The following is a 17,986-nucleotide window of genomic DNA, read 5'->3' as shown; positions in this document are numbered from 1 at the left end:
CGCCCGCTGCTCCCCTCAGCAGTGTATTTCAGTCAATCTGCCTGTTCTGTTGTCTCTGGTGAATCCTCTCATCCCCCACACCTCTGGCCTGTACCCCAGTTCTTATATGCGTAAATAAATAAAAATCTTTAAAACAAAAAAACAATCCATTAGCAAGCTGTGTGTAGCTACATCAAAATGCCACCTCTATTGCTAACCACCTCCCTCGGGCCCACGTAACCATTATCTCTCATAAGGACCAATGACAAAGCCGCCTGCTTCCAGCCTAGTCCCTCCAGCCACATCCTCACAGCAGCAAGAGAGAAAGTCGAAAATGTGAATGAGCTCAAGCCACTCCTCTGACCCCCTCAGTACAATCCAGGTACCTGGAGCGGCCTTCCATCCTTGTGCAGAACTTGACCGCCTCTCTCCCCATGTTCTCCCTCACACTGAGGCTCTCCTGGGTAGCCAGGACTTGCTATTACTCCCCAGCTGCCTTGGGCTCATTCCTACTTTTAGCAACTTCCCTGCATCTGCAACCCTCTTCCTTCAGATGCTCAGGGGGTTCCCACTTCTGCTCCACCTGTCCTGTGTTCATATGCATCCCTGACCACCCAACCCACCCACAGAAGGTCCCAACCCAAATCATTGTCTAACTCCTTACTAAGCCTTTTATCTTACAGCATTTATCATTATCTGAAATTTGATCTATGTATATGTGTCTATATGTGTGCATGCGTGTGTGTATATATGTAAACACATACACATATAGCATGTTTACTTTTTACTCTTTGGCTGCCTGTCACTGAAATGAACTCTCAGGAAGCAGAGAACTACTTTTTGAACTTGGTAATTGCTCATTAAATTAGCTCTATTACAAATTTTTTACAAGTTTTTCACTTTGTGCTGGTTTAGTGTAATCTTTTAAAAAATAATTTAACTTCCATTGAATCTTGCTACAAGGAAAAAGTATCTTCACCCAGAATTTTTAAAAAAGTTTTGATTTGTTTGCTAGCAAAGTTGTAAATTGACCATTTTTTTTTTTTTTTTTTTGGACAACTATGTGTTTTGTCTTGTAAGAATTATGTCCTTATCTTGATTGGGGACTGTTCCTAAGAGAATGGTCTGCTCTTGTAGAGGTCAAGTAGAGGTAAGAGATAAAACAAGACTCTCCTGTGGTCTCTCCCCAGGCAATGATCCATCCGCCTCTACCTAAGGCAACAAGTCTTGTTCTTCTTGTTTCCTTACATGAGTCCTTCTTTTATATCATCACATTAACCATATCAATTAACTCAGATCCCTGTGAGCAGGAAGGAAAGAACTATATAAGCACGTTTTTACTAACAGTAGATGTAACATGTTTTCAGAGGCCCTTCTTTTATTTTTACTTTCAATCTTGACTTAAATCTAATGAAAATTTCAGTCTTTAAAATTTTCCAGGAACATGGTCATCTGTGAATGTGACCACACATGGGAATCCCAAAAGCCTAACCAATTGCCTTGACAAATATGAAACCTCTTAGCTCCTTATTAAAATTATAGCACATGATTGATGGCAAAAGACGGAAGCCTGTTCTAACACAGTTTTCTGATATCATAATAGAACTTCTCTCCACTGCACCTACCTGAAATCAAATTAAGGCCAGGATTTCTATCAGAAACAATATAGATGACTTCCATTTCTATGAAGTTAAAATTCACACCAAGGATGAAAGGTCATGTGCAGGCAAACTGCAGTTGATTTCACTGAAAAATTCAAAGACTGTTTCAGCCCTCTCAGTTTCTAAGAATAGTAAGGCTATTTCCAAGTACTGACAGATTTTAAATTGCCATACCTTTTGTTGTGGCCATTTCTCATTTTTTTTGTAATTCAAGAAATATCTACGTCAATTTCCTGACTGAGCCCCTAGCATGTTATTAAAAGGAAAGTTATGTATTTCCTCTCACATATTCTTTATTACTTCCATGCCCTTAAATAAGTCAGTCAAGTGGCACAAGATCAAGATGAGGTCGCTGATTCCAGTGCCTTCTCAGAGAAGCTAGCTGTTCATTAAACACTGATTGAGTGAAACAAGAGTAAATGATAGAAATGAGTATATACACTCATTAGAAATCCCAGATATGTTTTTGTCAAACATGTGACAGGTAAGCTTCATCCTTTGCAAGAAGAGACCATTAGTAAGACAAGACTGTTAAGCAACAGAAAGTGTAACTGGGATCAGATGAAGTTTTTTTTCTAAAACATAACTCTTAAAAGGAACTGATTTCTGATAATTTAATTTATCTGGAGATATACTATTACAGTATCTTATTTATGTTAAAATGTATGAAAGATCAAGTAAGAGAGAAAACCGTGAACTTCATGTTCGGTAAGTCCTGTAAAGTAGTTTGCAAAGATGCAAAATAAAACAGATGAAGGATTCCACTATCATGCTATACATGCCAAACAAATGTACTTAGGGGGAAAAGGAACAATATTTAGAGATAAATATCAAGAAGGCGGTCAGAAACCTCAGAAAAAATGGTCCTAATGATGGACACACAGAGAAGTAATAGTGAAACTGGTCAAGTTGTGATTTTTACATATGTTGCTCCTGCCTTCTTTATTTTAGTGATTATTTCCTGTTTTTGTAGAGGATCACTGGTTACCAGTGCCTCGAATTCCAAGGAGGGTTCATCAACTGGCTCAAGAACAGATAAACTCCAAATGAGTTAATACTTGCGTCCTAGGTGACATTTCTTTGTGACTCTGTAACTCACTGGCCTACCTCGTCAATACCTATGCACTGGACAGTGGGGTTTCCACCATGAATGAAATGAAGAGTTATTCCCAAGCTGTCACAGGATTTTTTGCCAGTATGTTGACCTATCCCTTTGTGCTTGTCTCTAATCTTATGGCTGTCAACAACTGTGGGCTCGCTGGAGGGTGCCCTCCTTACTCCACAGTATATACCTTTTGGATAGATTGCTGGTGTATGCTACAAAAAGAGGGAAATATGAGCCGAGGAAATAGCTTGTTTTTCCGGAAAGTCGCCTTTGGGAAGACTTATTGTTGTGACCTGAGAATGTTAATTTGAAGATGTGGGACAGGGACAGTGACATTTCTATAGTCCCAGAAGCACAGAATTACTGGAGAGAATGCTGATTTATATACAGTGTGGCGTGCTTTTTTAATAATCATTTAATCTTGGGAAAATGGAAAAAAATACCTGGAATAAATCATATAAGCTGTAATATTAAAAAAAGGTAGGCTTAGGAATTAGTCAAACTTAAATCTGAATCTCATTTACTATGTGAATTTCTGAAGGTAAGTCATTTTAGACCATCTGAGTCTCCATTATCTCATCTGTAAAATAGACATAATACCTGTTTCACAGGCTGGTTATAAGGAAGAGATGAAGTACGTGGCACAATCTAGGACACACGCTCTCAGGAAACAGGGGTTTGATCATTATGTGTACTGGTGACATTACTTCATTTTGACCCATCTCTGCACTTCCATCATTCAATTACATGACAGGCTGCCTAAGGGCAGAACTTACCCACAAAGAGTTGACTGTTGAGCTGTAAAAGGACATGGCCATCGGCAGGGGCAGGCTGCGCCTTTGGTGAGAGCTGATCCACTTGAATAGATGCCTCCTTTGTGTTCCTTTCAACACGAACGTGGTGCCACTGGTTGTCACTGAAGTGGGTAGGTGACTGCACTGAGATTTCCAAAGGCCCATTCCCCACATCAAATGAAAAGGTCACTACTGCTGGAGCTGGAAACATGGGACATGAAGATTGTCCAGGTTAGGGCATGTGGTGGAGATCCGAGTCTTCAACACCCTCAGGAAGAGCACACAGCGGAGGAAGCACTAACTATGGAGGGGAGGTGTGAAGTGTGTGGAAGGATTCTATGACACCCATACAGAACGGACATGGAGGGGGATGTAAAACACATTTGAAATATTGAAAAAGAAAAAAATATTAAGAAATTTAGTCTCAGAGTTAGTTTTTCATTTTCATGAATCATGAAGTTATTTGGCTGGGCTGAGAAAATTCAATAACATTCAGTTTTTTATAAAAAATTATTTTGTAGTGATTCAAAGTTTATGTAATTTTGAAAGTGTACAGTGTTTTTTTTTTATATTAAGGTACAATTCAAAGAATACAGTTTAAAGATTATGTTATAATACTATGGCCTGTTAATTTAATTAAGTAATTTTGCAATTAGCTGAGAATTAAGTAATTAAAAATCAAATAATTAAAAAATTTAATTATTTGAATGAAAAATTCTCCTCAACTGGTTGTAGAGAATACTAGTAATTTCCCCAAATTATCATATTAAGTATCAAATTAAATTCTTGCAAAAACATTAACTTAATATCATAGTTTTTTCAAAGTAACAGAGTGTAAAAACTCAGCTGATCAAGTAGAAGCACAGTACTTAAAAATTAGTTAAAGGATCTACCTCTAAATAGAATCCCACAGGATTCTCTGGAAAAGGAGACTTACAGCGGAGCTCTATGCGTATAAAATCGGTAATCCCCAGGTTCTCTAAAAACACCCCCGATGAAGCTGTTGTCTTAAAAAAGAAAGACACATCAGCACTAAGTTCTCCGTGAAAAGTAGGAAAATGAAGGTACGATGCCTCAGTATTGAAGGAAGCTGAATTCCAGAATGACCCTGTGTTTTTTTTTAAAAAAAGGAAAAAAAGAAAAACAATTTGTCAAATAATATCAGTGACATAATTATACTGCATAGTTTTAGCATTTTTTACTATTAAAATATTACAAATTTAAACAACCCTCCTTTCTTTCTTCTATTCACTATATAGCATAGATGATAACTGGAGATTTTACAATCTTGGATTCCTTCCGAAACAGGAGAGTAACGGCCCAGATATTCTATTTTATACAAGAAAAATAGTCTCAGACAAAATGCCATCATGTACCATGTGCTATGACAAGCATCTGTGGAGCATCGATTAGTGGGTTCAATCTTTTTTAGCTTGATTTTTAAACACCTGCATTATTTTGAATAACAAAAACCCTTAAGAAGCTCAAAGGGTTATTCTGCTAACACTTCTAACACACACACTTCACAGAGTTACACTCCCAACTAAATGTTTTCATTAATGGGCCTTATAGTTTTCTAAACTGAGGCTGTCATTCCAAATAGTCTCCTCTAATTAAAGATCAAGACACTATTTACTCTGTGCCGTGTTGATATTCTCATCAAAATGCTCCTTTTCTTTCAAATTATCTTTTACTTTGCTTATAATTGTGAAGTAGAGAAACAGTAGGAAAAAGAATTGGAAAAGTTCTCAAAGACTCAAAATAAGGAGAAATGTTTAAAAGATGGGGGTAGTATAAATTTTGGGCCTGGAAAAAAATTATGTGGACTAAAAAGTTAATAATACTTTCTGTCCAAATATAACTACTTATTGTTACTTTCCATTTTACGTTCCTACTATAGCTCCAACTTTCCTTTTGAAAAAATACTGCAGTCTTATATAGCAGAAAGTACAGAGAAGAAATTATACATGCTGTGGCATGGAGTGACAGGGGTGAAATCCCACTAGATAGCGTGTGGCTGATAACATTATCAGAGAATTGAACTAGGCAGTGCTGCTGCCCCCAGCAGGTTCTTGACACATCAAATGTAAATATACATCTTGACTTTTAAGCAACTGTCTCCTTATGCACTCACAACACTGGATGAAATTCCCTGATCTAAATTACCTTCCTGGAAGAACGATGTATTGATCCTCTGAAGTTAGAACACAGCAATTTCAAAACAGCAGTTCATTATGTTAGCAGAGAAGAGAAAACCTTCCTAGAGTTAAAAATCTCAAACTCTGACTTGTGTAAAATCTTCAGATTTAAATTAATGTTCTATAAATTCTGTACCAAAGAAACAGCACTTACATCTGTTGTTGTTTTTTTTTTTCTATTTATCTTATGGACCTGATTCAAAGGTCAATTCTCAGCTCATCTATGGGACAATTTAGAGCTGAATTTATTCAGCTGAGAATATACTTTAAGGGCATTTCCTGTCCCCGCCCCCAATCCTCTACAATATTGAGTATTGTCGAGCTTATTTCTTATTTCATTTTTACAGCTATTTCTATGCTTAGACATTTAGATCTAGAGAGAAGAATGCAAGAACATGCCAAGTACCAAGTCAGGGATAACACTACATTTGGGTTCTTCAAGTTGTTACCTGATCTATTTTCAGAAGGAATTAAATGCCTTCCTGTTGAAATGTTATATAGATGAATATGAAAATAAAACTATAACTTTAAATTATGGAATATTATTAAATCTTACTTATTTGGTCTGATTAGAAAGAACACTCAGAATTACTTCAAAGTCTAAATTAAATGATATTATTATAAGATGTAATACTTCATTTGTGTCATTTTTATATCCCAACGAACCCAATAAAGTATCACACATAAGGCTTCAGGGAACTGGCTGAAACAGAGCAACAATTCTTTGAATTGCCCCATCTCCACAATGAAAGCTTTACAGTAATGAAAACAATTTATTGCCTCAGGTAGCTTAAACACTCTCACATACATAACAGTACTGATTTCATTTAGTTAGCAAGCCTTATTTTACAGACTCACAATCGGGAAAAAATGAAGAACATTTTATTGGATTATGGAATTGCTGCTAATTCAAAGCAATTATAAAGAAAAGAAAGGCCAATATTTCTATAATCAAATAATGTGAAAGGCATAAGAGATTTCAGCTCTTTACAGACTGTGCTCAGAAACACCAGGAGAAATGTGGGCTGCTCAGAGGAGGAGAAGCAGGCAGAGCAGAGCCCAGCAGGCAGGTACCAGCGGGAGTGGAAGGTCTTTTGAAGAAGAATTCCTGGCTAAGGTGGCTTAGGCATCCCTCAGCTGCATGGGTAGCACACCTAAATCAATCACTAGCTGTGTAAATTCTAATCAAGAGAATAAGTCTCCCTTTTATCATGTCAACAAAAACAAATCATGATGTATTTTTCTAAGTGATTAATAATTACTAATAGCAAAATAATTAATAATCAACACATTTCAATTAAACGCAATACAATTGTCCCTCACTATCTTTGGGGGATTGGCTTCAGGAACCTGGGAGATGCCAAAACCAAGGGTATTCAAGTCCCTTCTATGAAATGGTGTATTAATGATATATACTGTAAGCACATCTTCCCCTATACTTCAAATCACCTCTAGGTGACTTATAATAATGCAAAGTAAATGATATGTAAGTAGTTGTCAGAAGAAATAATATCCGGACAGAAAGCCTACAGATTCAGCACAAATGTGACCATCATCAATTTGACTGCAGAGTAGGTGCTTTTGATCTGAGGGTGGCTGAATCCACAGATAGCATACTACAGCTTCAGAAAGATTCCCTCAGAAATGCTACCTTTCATCTGGCATTTTTTTAAATGAAAAAGATAAAGAGATTTTTATCGTTATTTATATAGAAGAGGAAATTGTACTAAATATTTAATTCCATATAAAAACAGCCCACTTGGGAAAATTAGTAGAACGTTAAGATTATGCATAGCTTTCAAAAATTTCAGTTTTTGCTAAACTTTTATCCTTACTATTCTTTTAAAAATAACAGAATTAATAGAAACAGAAAGTAGACTAGTGGTTTCACTGGGTTGGAGAGATGGAGCAATTGAAGGACGGTGGAAATCAAGTGGTAGGGCACAATGAAAATGTTTTAAATTGTTTCTTTGTTAAATATAGGAAACACTTTTATTTACAAAGGCATAAACACAAAAATACTTAGAAATAAATTTAACAGAAGGTGAAGAAAACTTTTATACTAAAACTGTAAGGCATTGGTGACAGATTAAAGAAAATCTAAATAATGGAGCAATATATGCATGGATTGTGAAACATGCTATTTTATTTATTTATTTTCCTTTTTAAAATTCTTCTTGCTAGTAACCTTTGAATTGTGGTCACGACTATAATCAGCATTCCTCATTCTTCCTTGCCATGGCTGCACTCTCTTACCTCCCTACCCTCACCTCACTTGAACCCCTTGACGATCAGCTCTCCATTGTCATTTGAGGAATTTCCAATGAATAAAGGCTTATAGTATATAGCCTTTGAAAATGACCTTTTCACTCAGAATTACTCTGTGAAGATTCACCCAGCCTGTGTGTATCAAGAGTTCATTCATTCATCTTATTGCTGAGTAGTGTTCCATGGTATGGACATAAGGCTGTGCCAGAATTTACTTAACCATTCACCTTTTGAAAGACACCTGGGTTGCTTTCAGTTTTCAGCGATGACAGATAAAGCTGCCACTAACACCATGTAAGGTTTTGGTATGAACCGAAGCTTTCAGTTCTCTGGGAGAGACGCCAGGAGTACAACCATGGGGTGCTGTGAGAGTTACGCTTTGTTTTTCATGAGAGCATCACACTCCTTTTACCCCCCACCAGCAACGTGCCAATGGTCCTGGTTCTCCAGACCCTAGCCAGAACTGTGTTGGCACGAACTTTTGTTTTCTCTAAGTTTAGCCATTCTAACAGTGGTCTCCTATAGTGGTTTTAATAAGCAATTGCTCTGTGTTTAATGACTTTATCATTTTGTGTGCTCCTTTGCCACCTGTATTCCTGTCTTGGTGAGGTCTTCTTCATGTCTTTTACCCATTGTGTTCCTAGCTTGTAGATTGTCACCTTCCCTTTGTGTCCTCACAAGGCCTCTCCTCCTCGGTGCATAGATGGAGAAGGGGAGGGCAGAGAGAGAAGGGAAGAGAAGAAGATGGAGAAGGAGTGAGCTCACAGACAGGTGCACTATCGAGTTCTAGAGTCTCTTCTAGTAAGGACACCAGTGCAATAGATCAGGGTCCTCCTCATGACCTCATATGACTTGGCCTCTCTAAAGGACCAATTGCCTCATCAGCTACGTTGACAGTTGAATTTTTGACATGAATTTTGGAGGCAGGAAACAATTCACACCATCCAGAATTTAAATGGATTGCTTCCCTTTTCTTTCACTTTTGACTTTTGAGAGTTCTTTCTTTCTTTTTTTATTTATATAAGAGCTGGGTTATGGGCTGGATGTGCAGGAGGGTGAGAGGATTCACCAGAGAATGAGCAGGGAGCAGAACAGGCAGACGATCAGAAGCACTGCTGAGGGGAGCAGTGGGGGTGACAGGAGAGGTCTGCTGCGCCATGTAGGAATCTCCCTGGCCAGGCGGGAATTGAACCCGCACTGCAGAGGCTGCGGACAGCTTTACAGTGCTGGGCTCTACCCACTGCGCCACCAGGGAGGCCCAACTTTTGAGAGTTCTTTCTATATACTAGATACTAGTCCACTGTCAGATGTGTGGTTTCAATTATTTTCTCCCCATCTGCAGTTTGTCTCAGCATCCTCCTTATGGGAACTTCCAGATTAAAAGATCATTTTGCTGATGTCCAATTTACCCACTTTGCCTTTATTGAGTCATTTTTTGATGCTGAGTCTAAACTTTCTGTCTAGCTCTAGACCACTATGCACACAAAATGCCAAGGGTTTTCTTAAAAATAAAACTTTAAAAAAGTATTGAAATGTTGGTGTGAGAAGTATTTTAGTACTAAAATTATACTTTCTGAACATGTACAAATTGTTAAAAATAAATTGTTAATATATTTTTGATAAAAATTAAATTATAAAATTAACTATGTTATCAGAACACAAAAAGCCTATGCATTAGTTTATAATTTACTGGCTCCTCTTCTCAGTACGTCCTTTATTGTTTTAACTATCTATGAACCTTGATAGGACTCAATGTAAGCAAAATAAAATGGAAGAAAATAAAATCTGGCTGAAGATAATTACAGTGTGTGGTCTGCAGATCAGTAAGTAAAAAGAACAAAAGAATCCATACATGTGTCACACAGCAAATGACCTGGTCCCCTCCCACACACACTCATAAGGTTGGTGTGTCAAGCTGAAAGTGAAAATTCTTCTTATGAAGGCAACATAGAAGTTGTTTTCATAATCGAAGGATTCTACTTCAATCTATAAAGAAGATGGTTCTTATATTAGTTTTGTACAAAACAGCCTTGTTATAAATAGCAAAGGCAGAGGTGTGTGTATATTCTTTAATTATCCAAAGATACACACAAGTTCAAGCGTGCATACATGCATACACACACACACACACACACACACTTTTATTTCAGAAGCGGAAAGACTAGATGTTTAGAACAAGCATCCCACTACTTTTACTCTGGGTGTAAGAGGACATATAAAATAGTAAAGGAGACAACTCACATTTATGTACATCTGCTGTGAGGTTATCCATTAGCCATCCCTATGAGGGTCAGAGTGAAGCTGAAAGCTCTGTGGAGTTGAGTTAGGCACCAGCAAAGGGATCATTCTAAGTGTGACACCCCTATCTTATTGTAAACAACTGATTCTTTATCTAATACGCAGCTGTACTGTCATAGAGTAATAACATATTATATGTTCAAGAAACACCTGGTCTGGAACTCCTGGGTATTACCCAAAGTTGAAAACTTTTGTTGACCCAAAAACCTCCATAAGAATATTTATAGTAGCTTGTTTCATAATTGCCAAAACTTGAGGCAACCAAGATGTCTTCAGCAGGTGAATGAATAACTTACGGTACATCCAGACAGTGGAATATTATTCAGCAATAAAAAGAAATGAGCTATGAAATCAAGAAAAAGTACAGACAAAATTCCAAAGAGCCTCAACTATATTTTTTGACAACACTTACAAGAATCTATTACACCATCTATTTTATTTATTTGTTTATCTTCTAATTCCTTCCTGTGAGTTAACTGTCCCAGATCTGTTATCTTTCTGTCTCTCATTCCTCTCATGCATGCAGGTGCATGATTTGGGAGAAAGCAGTGTACAATATATGGGTTCCTTAAATCTTGGTTGAGTGAAATTATAAGATTTTCTTCGTCACAGTATCCATCAGAAAGCTTTGAGTAATCGCTCCCAGTTTGGTTGTGCATGTATTTCAGTAAGTCTACCCCAATACTTTGATAAAGAAGTAGAAAGAGGGAAAGGAAGAAGAGGAATGGAAAAAGGCAGAAGGAAGAAGAGAAAGAGGGCATGTAAGGATGGAGAAAATTTAAGAAAATTAAAGAAATGTGTCAAGATAAAAAAATACATAAAAACTGAAAGAAAAATAATTTCCTCATAGTTGAAGATAATCATAGTGAAATTTGCAAAATTATATGATTATCTTAAAATTAAATTGATCTTCACTCTTTCTAATGGTTTGTGTGTATTCTACCAAATGGAAGAGAACTCTATCCAGTGGAAGAGAAATTAACCAAATCACAAGTCAAAGTCTTTTTCTAGTCTGAGAGTGTAACCTCTACAAAGTTATTTATTGTCTACACGCACTTCTGATTATTTAATGCATTCTGGGCAGCTGTGATTTCTCAGACAGCTGAGCGAGTTGATGCAGACAAAATGAAGAAACTAATTTCAATGACAAGAATTTCTTAGAACAAGAAACTTGAATAATCTTTTCTAACTATGTAGGTTTTGGGAGTGCTTTGATTAAACACAAAATTTCAACACAATGAATTAACTGAGAAGAAATGCATTTAATAAAATAGGTTGAAAAGTCAAATGCCCAAGAGTTAAAAAATACTACTTTGTTCAAATTAATGAACTAGGAGCAGAAATATCAGAGATATGTGCAGCAAATCCTTTAACAGCTTATAAAATATATGTCTACATTTTTATCATATCACATCCTATTTCAGGAAAAATTAACGCTCCTGCATGACACTTGGGATGCATCCTTGTTAAGTTACTGACCTTTAAGGATAATTATTTCTTAAATAATCAGTCAGAAAAGCAAGTCATCCCTAAGTGGAAAAATCAATTTGTCCTCAAATTCTCCCTTAGCAACATCAGCACCAGAAGATAAAGGAGCACATTTCTGAGAGGAAGACAATGTATCCAGCCTAAATTCCTCTTAAGTGTGAAGGCAACAGGCAGACATTTTAAAATTTAAAAGAACTTTGGGAATAATGAGCAAATAAGCCTTTTTGGGGAAAAATAAAAATAAAAAGCCTACTTCATGATGAAATAGAGTTAAACAAAGGATTCAAGAAAAGCTGTAGAAAAGATACAAAAGATTCCTGTGTCTCAGAGCAGACAAGAGTGGGCTAACATGCATACCGTGGTGCAAGTCACATACATGACCCAAAAAATGTCACACCAGATTCTAAAGAAACTAAATGTTGTTTTTCATTATGACCTGGAAATGCCACTCCCAGATATATGCTCAAGAGGACTGAAACTCACATCCACAGAGAAGTTCTACAAGGATGTCCACAGCACCTTATGCATGATGGCCCAAAAATGCCACCAACCTGAATGTCCATCAGCTGATTAACTGATAGACAAATTGTGGTGTGCCCATAAAACATAATATCATCTGCTTATAAAAAAATAATGAAGTCCTGACATTTGCTAGGCCATGGATACACCTGGGCGGTATCACAGTATCACGCCAAGGGGAAGACGCAAGAGACAAAGGCCACATTCCCTGCTTTGTTCTAGACGTGCTTGATTGTCTAGGGTTGGGGTGAGGGCTGACAGGGAAATGAGCACTGTCTGCTAAATGGGTACAGATTTTTTTTGGAGGGGGTGATTATGAAAATGTATTGAAATTGATTGTGATGATGATTAAATGTGCCAAAACCTGATTCAGACCACACAGTTTTAACAAGTAAATTGTAGGATGTGTAAATCATAAAGCTATTACCAAAAAACAATATAAAGGTCAACCAACCATGCCAATTTTAGAGTTCTGAGGCAATAAATATTCTCATGCATATGCAAACTGAGGATATGTACTACTCATGAGAATTTCTAGAGGAAAAAAAAAAAAGAAAGAAAAACATCAGCTACTCTACAATGCGATCCAGAAGAAAGGAACCAGAATATAAATCATTCCAGAACAGAAAAGCCCTGGTAATAGAACTAGGGATACCAGAAAAAATAAATAACTCGGCAAATAATAACATAAATAGCAAAGGGTGGGGGGGAGAAGAAAAATGGGTGCTAATTTTTCCATTTTCCAGATCAATACTGTCTAAAATTAAAAAATGAGCTTAATAAAAAAAACTAAGTGACTCGACAGACTTTTAAAAATTTCATAAATCTATTTTTTCAAGTTTAATGGGAAGATTCAAGTTGAATATATATTTCTTAAATATATAAATAATATGAAGCAGCATCTTGGGCTTCAATTTGGCTTCTTCTTTCTCCCTTAATTTTAATTAATAAAGTGTTGCAAATTTATTTCTACATCCCTTTTTCAATCCTTCTGTCTAGAGCTGTGGATCTCAAGCTGGGCACTGTGCACCCTAAGGGGTATACCCGCTGGCAATTTCTGGGGGACATACTGGTTGTCACCACCAGGGGAAGTATGTTCTGCTGGCATGTGGTGGGCAGAGGCCAGGGATCCTGCTAAATGACTTACAGTTTACAGGACAGTCCCCAGCCATATCCAGGAGGGACCCGGGACAGATGTCAAGAGTTGCGGAGGTTGGGAAAACCTGTACCAGCAGTACCTAGCCATTCTGGAATAATACTTGCTGATATTAATCACTGTTTCTGAGTTGTCTGTCTTGGTAATTATTATGCTTTTTGACATTTTTGTGTCTTTAACATTTGCAATGAGTCTGTATCGAGTAAGCCATTAATATTCAATATTTAAAACAATGACTAAAGCTGTATATGTGCATAAAATTGTCCATGTGCTTATTTGAAAGCAATTTCACTGCCACAAACCCAAGAATATGGCTGAGAAATGACTCAGCTAGAAGTAAGTGCCCTTGGAATTATGTAATTTTTTAAATCTGATAAATCTTGCAATATAATCTAAGCTCCTTTCATTAAAAGTGCATATTTGCATATCCCTTAATTGCTTACACAATCAAAAACTTAATCCTGTCTCTAACACAGAATTCCCAAGTTATAGGTTTCTTGGCTGTATATGATGGATCATTCTAATTCTTTCATAAACTGCCATTTATTGATTATCTTTCATGTAACAGGTAATGTACTAGGTGCCAGGAACACAACAATAAATGAGCAGTGGACCCTGTTCTTGAGAGACTCAAAAATAATTAAAACCCAGTATGAGAAATATATCTTTGTAATATGTTCAATATTCCTTTGACAGTGTAAGATGGAGTCCACTGGGGACCTGTAGAAGGCTTCTTGGAGGAAGGGGTGGGATCTGAGTGAAAGGTTTCAGTGAAAGGAATGGGGAGAATTTGCAGAGGAAGGAAAGTAAAGAGGCAGTGGCTCCAGCCAGATATTGTGGACAACACATTTTCTTTGTGTTGCAGTTGCTGCTGAAATGGCGGGGCAGGGGTGATCCTGTAGATAGCTTCCTGATGGAAGTCGAAAAAACATCTCACCCTGAATGTCAATACTGGATGGACTTGTGTTTTTCCTCCTTGGCACCTGGGCTGAGTTCTGAAGACATTGCGACTGGCCAGCATGCTCTCCCTGATACTTTTAATGCATCCTGCAGAATCACTGTCTGGAAGACTTTTGATGGCATTTCAAAAGTGAAGCAGCTCTCAGGAGAGTGGGTTGAAAGGAGAATCCATGAGTGAGCCCTCCTACTCCTGACTTCTCTGTTAAGTGGGAAGCCCAGAGGTTTGTCCTTGATCCCCTTGGACTCTTGTATTTTAAGTTAATTGAGATGAGAAACATAAATAACAGGGTTCGAGGACTGTGCTGGAGAATTTGTATGTTACTAAAAATTTTACTGTTTCATAAGTTTACTTTTTTTTTTTTAAGATTTATTTATTTATTTATACAAGAACCAGGGTATAGGCCAGATGCACCATGGGAGAGTGAGAGGATTCACCAGAGACAGAGGTGGGGAACAGAACAGGCAGACTGATTGAAATACACTGCTGAAGGGAGCAGCGGGCGAGACAGGAGAGGTCTGCTGTGCCATGTGGTACCCTCGCTGGCCGGCGGGGATGGAACAGGTGCTGCAGAGGCTGTGGGCAGCACCACAGCGTGGCACTCAAACACCTGCGCCACCAGGGGAGGCCCTACTTCTTTTTTTTTTAAATGACTTGACTTAAAAATGAAGCAACCATCATTCTTGGTGAGGGGAAAAACAGCACCACTCTGGTGAGAGATGGTGATAGATGTGTGGGGAGAGGAGGCGTACAAAAAAAAAAATTCTGGTTTCCATTTGCGTTTGTTGTAAATCTAAAACTGCTCCAAAAAAATCAGTCATAAAAATTCAGTTTTCTATCACTATTTGCACTATCATGTAGTTGTTTGTTTTTTTAATACAATGCATGGAAGAATAGTTTGCATGAAATAAAAGTGAGGCATTTTAGTGGATAACTCTAGGAATTTTGACAAATGCGTTAAGCCACACAGCCACCACCAGACTCAAGATCTACACCTTAGGATCCTGTTCCCCTTAGCAAAATTCCTATTGCTTTCAAGCTGTTTGCAACAGAGATCCTTTTTCTGTTCCTATGCTTTTGCCTTTGCCAAAATACCTTAGAAATTGAATATCCAGTATGTTGTATATATCATACATGCTGTTGTATGTATCAGGAGTCCATTTCTTTTTACTATTTAGTAGTTTCTACTGTACAGTGTGGATATGACACTATGAAATGAAATGTTTATCCATTCACTAGTTGATGGGAATTAGGTGGTTTCCAATTTTAATAATATAAATCTTCCAATCCATGAATATGGTATTTCTATTTAGTTCTTCTTTAATTATTTTCCCTGAATATTTTGTAGTTTTTGTTACAGTTATACCAAAATTTTTCATATTTTGGTGTTACTTATACACTCTTGATGTTACTATAAGAAGGACCCTAGAGCCTCCCTGGGGCCTAGGAGTTTAGTCTCACTGCTATTACTGCTACGGCCTGAGTTCAATCCCTGGCCAGGGAGCTGACCCACATACAGTGCAGCAGACCTCTCCTCTTTCCCCTGCTGCTCCCCTCAGCAGTGTATTTCAGTAGAACTGCCTGTTTGCTCCCCACTCTATCTCTGGTGAATCCTTGCACCTCTGGCCTACACCCCAGCTCTTCACACAATAAATAAAATCTTTAAAAATAAAACACTTTAAAAATTTCAGTTCATAGATCTTCATAATTAACACACAGAAATATAATGTATTTTGATACACTGACCTTGAATGCTGTGACATTGCTAAACTTAACTTTAAAGTAAATTCTTAGGGATTGTCTACATAGAAAATCATGCCAACTGCAGAAACTTTTTGTTTCTGCCTTCCCTATCCCTATTCCTTGAGTTCCTTTTCTTGACTCACACCTGCGGCTAGGACCACCAGTGTGATAGTGAGAGCAGACACCCTCGTCTTGACCCTGATCTCAGGGAGAAAGCATTTGACTCTTCAGTGTGACACTAGTTGCCAGATTTTCATAGATGTCTTTAAAACACTGAGCAAGTTCTTTTAGTTTGCTTAGTTTTTATGACAGGAATTGAATTCTGTCATTTACATTTCACATATCCTTTCAAAGAGGATATTTCCATATTTACAGTTAAGTTGACTCACTAAGGACAGCAATATTTACTAAGTTTTATGTCTGTAGCACAGCTCTAAAGGCGGCTTTATCACACTTATCTTTTAGATATTGGATAAATCACTATAAAAATTCATGTCTATGATTTCTGACATCAAACAATAATTGCAGCAATAATATGAAATTTCAGACCCACCTACACTGACAAAAGAAAGACAAAGAACTTGGAAAAACAGCACCTATTAATCAGGGGTAAGACAGCGTGTGTACAAGTAGGTCTCATTCTCATTTTGCTTTATTCTTCCTACTTCCTCAAGGCCGAGCAGCATGACTAGATACAAAATTTCGAAATTTCAGACATGAAAATTTTTTTGATTCTCATCTTTCCAAATTTCTATTCAAAGAGAATCTAAAAGTCCCTCATCTCCATAAAGGGCACTGGCATCCTGAGTGAATGAATGATCATTCTCTCACCCTTCCAGCCTCAACACTCCCGTTAAATCAGACCGAAGGCACCTGTCAGGGCCTCTTCATTAAGTCCCATGCCAACCACTGCCTGGCTCAAGGCCTGATCACTTGTCCTTGTCTGATGTCAAAGGTCACTCTGCTGGTCATCAGGTTTGTCATTGGTCTTCAGGCTTTCCCTGGAAGGCTTCCAACTCTCCAGAAAATTCAGGAATTGCTCAGCCTTGAAGAATTCAGTGTGTGTGCAAGTAGGTCTCATTCTCATTTTGGTTCATTCAGGATCTCGTTCACATACCTTTCCTTTGCTTCTAAGACCCACGGTGCATGATCCCACATCTGGACACCCCATGTCTGCCCAGTCTAGTTCATGTGGAAAAACAAAAATAATTTAGGACATTTCACCTTAAGGGACAGTCACTGTTCTGTAGCCAGAGCTCTTCTGATTGAGAAAATAAAAAGTTCCTCATGCAGCAAAAAAATTCTCAGGACCTTATGGGAGGATGAGCCTCAGCCTCCAAACAGATGCAGGAGACAAGAAGTCCATGGAAAACTCTCAACTACTGCTTCATTAATAAGTTAGAGATTAATTAACAGGCCTCTAACTACTTGAAACTAGTTGTGAATTCTTGCTGCTAATGTTGTTGTCCTCCCACTTCATCCCCATGGCCACAACAGCTCAGTACGCTTGCTTCTCGGCTTCAGCCCAACTGACATTTTGGACCAGAGAAGTCTTCACTGTGGAAGGCTGTCTTGTATTTGTAGGATGTTGAACAGCATGCCTGGCCTCTCCCCCTAGACTCCAGCAGCATTCAAACTACCACCCCTTCACCCCTAGCCAGGACATCCCCTGCCAACAGTGACAACCAACAATGGCTCCAGGGATTCCCAAATGTCCACTGCAGGGCACATCAGCTAGAATGGAGAATCCCTGCTTCAAATGAAGGGGTGCTGTGTGTATCAGTTCCTGATAGAAAGTTTGAAAAAAAGAAAATCTATG

At 37.8% G+C, this 17,986-nt stretch overlaps 1 protein-coding gene across 6 annotated transcripts in view; it reads right to left on the bottom strand.

Moving 5' to 3' along the window:
- CNTNAP4 (contactin associated protein family member 4) overlaps window positions 1-17,986 on the bottom strand; it is a 271,211-nt gene that overhangs the window by 30,947 nt on the left and 222,278 nt on the right. For all 6 annotated transcript variants that reach the window (XM_054697006.1, XM_037516186.2, XM_037516184.2 and 3 more), the window contains 2 exons: window positions 4,477-4,647; window positions 3,522-3,740 (listed from right to left, as the gene is read on the bottom strand). In XM_054697006.1, the coding sequence (XP_054552981.1) occupies window positions 3,522-3,740; window positions 4,477-4,647 (390 nt within the window). The remainder of the gene's footprint in view (window positions 1-3,521; window positions 3,741-4,476; window positions 4,648-17,986) is intronic.

The sequence above is a fragment of the Talpa occidentalis genome, unplaced genomic scaffold (genome assembly GCF_014898055.3).
Source record: "Talpa occidentalis isolate TD23 unplaced genomic scaffold, MPIMG_talOcc4v2.1 talOcc4.17, whole genome shotgun sequence".
NCBI lineage: Eukaryota > Metazoa > Chordata > Mammalia > Eulipotyphla > Talpidae > Talpa > Talpa occidentalis.
Note: the sequence above shows the minus strand (reverse complement) of the source record. Positions and strands in the feature narration are given on the sequence as shown.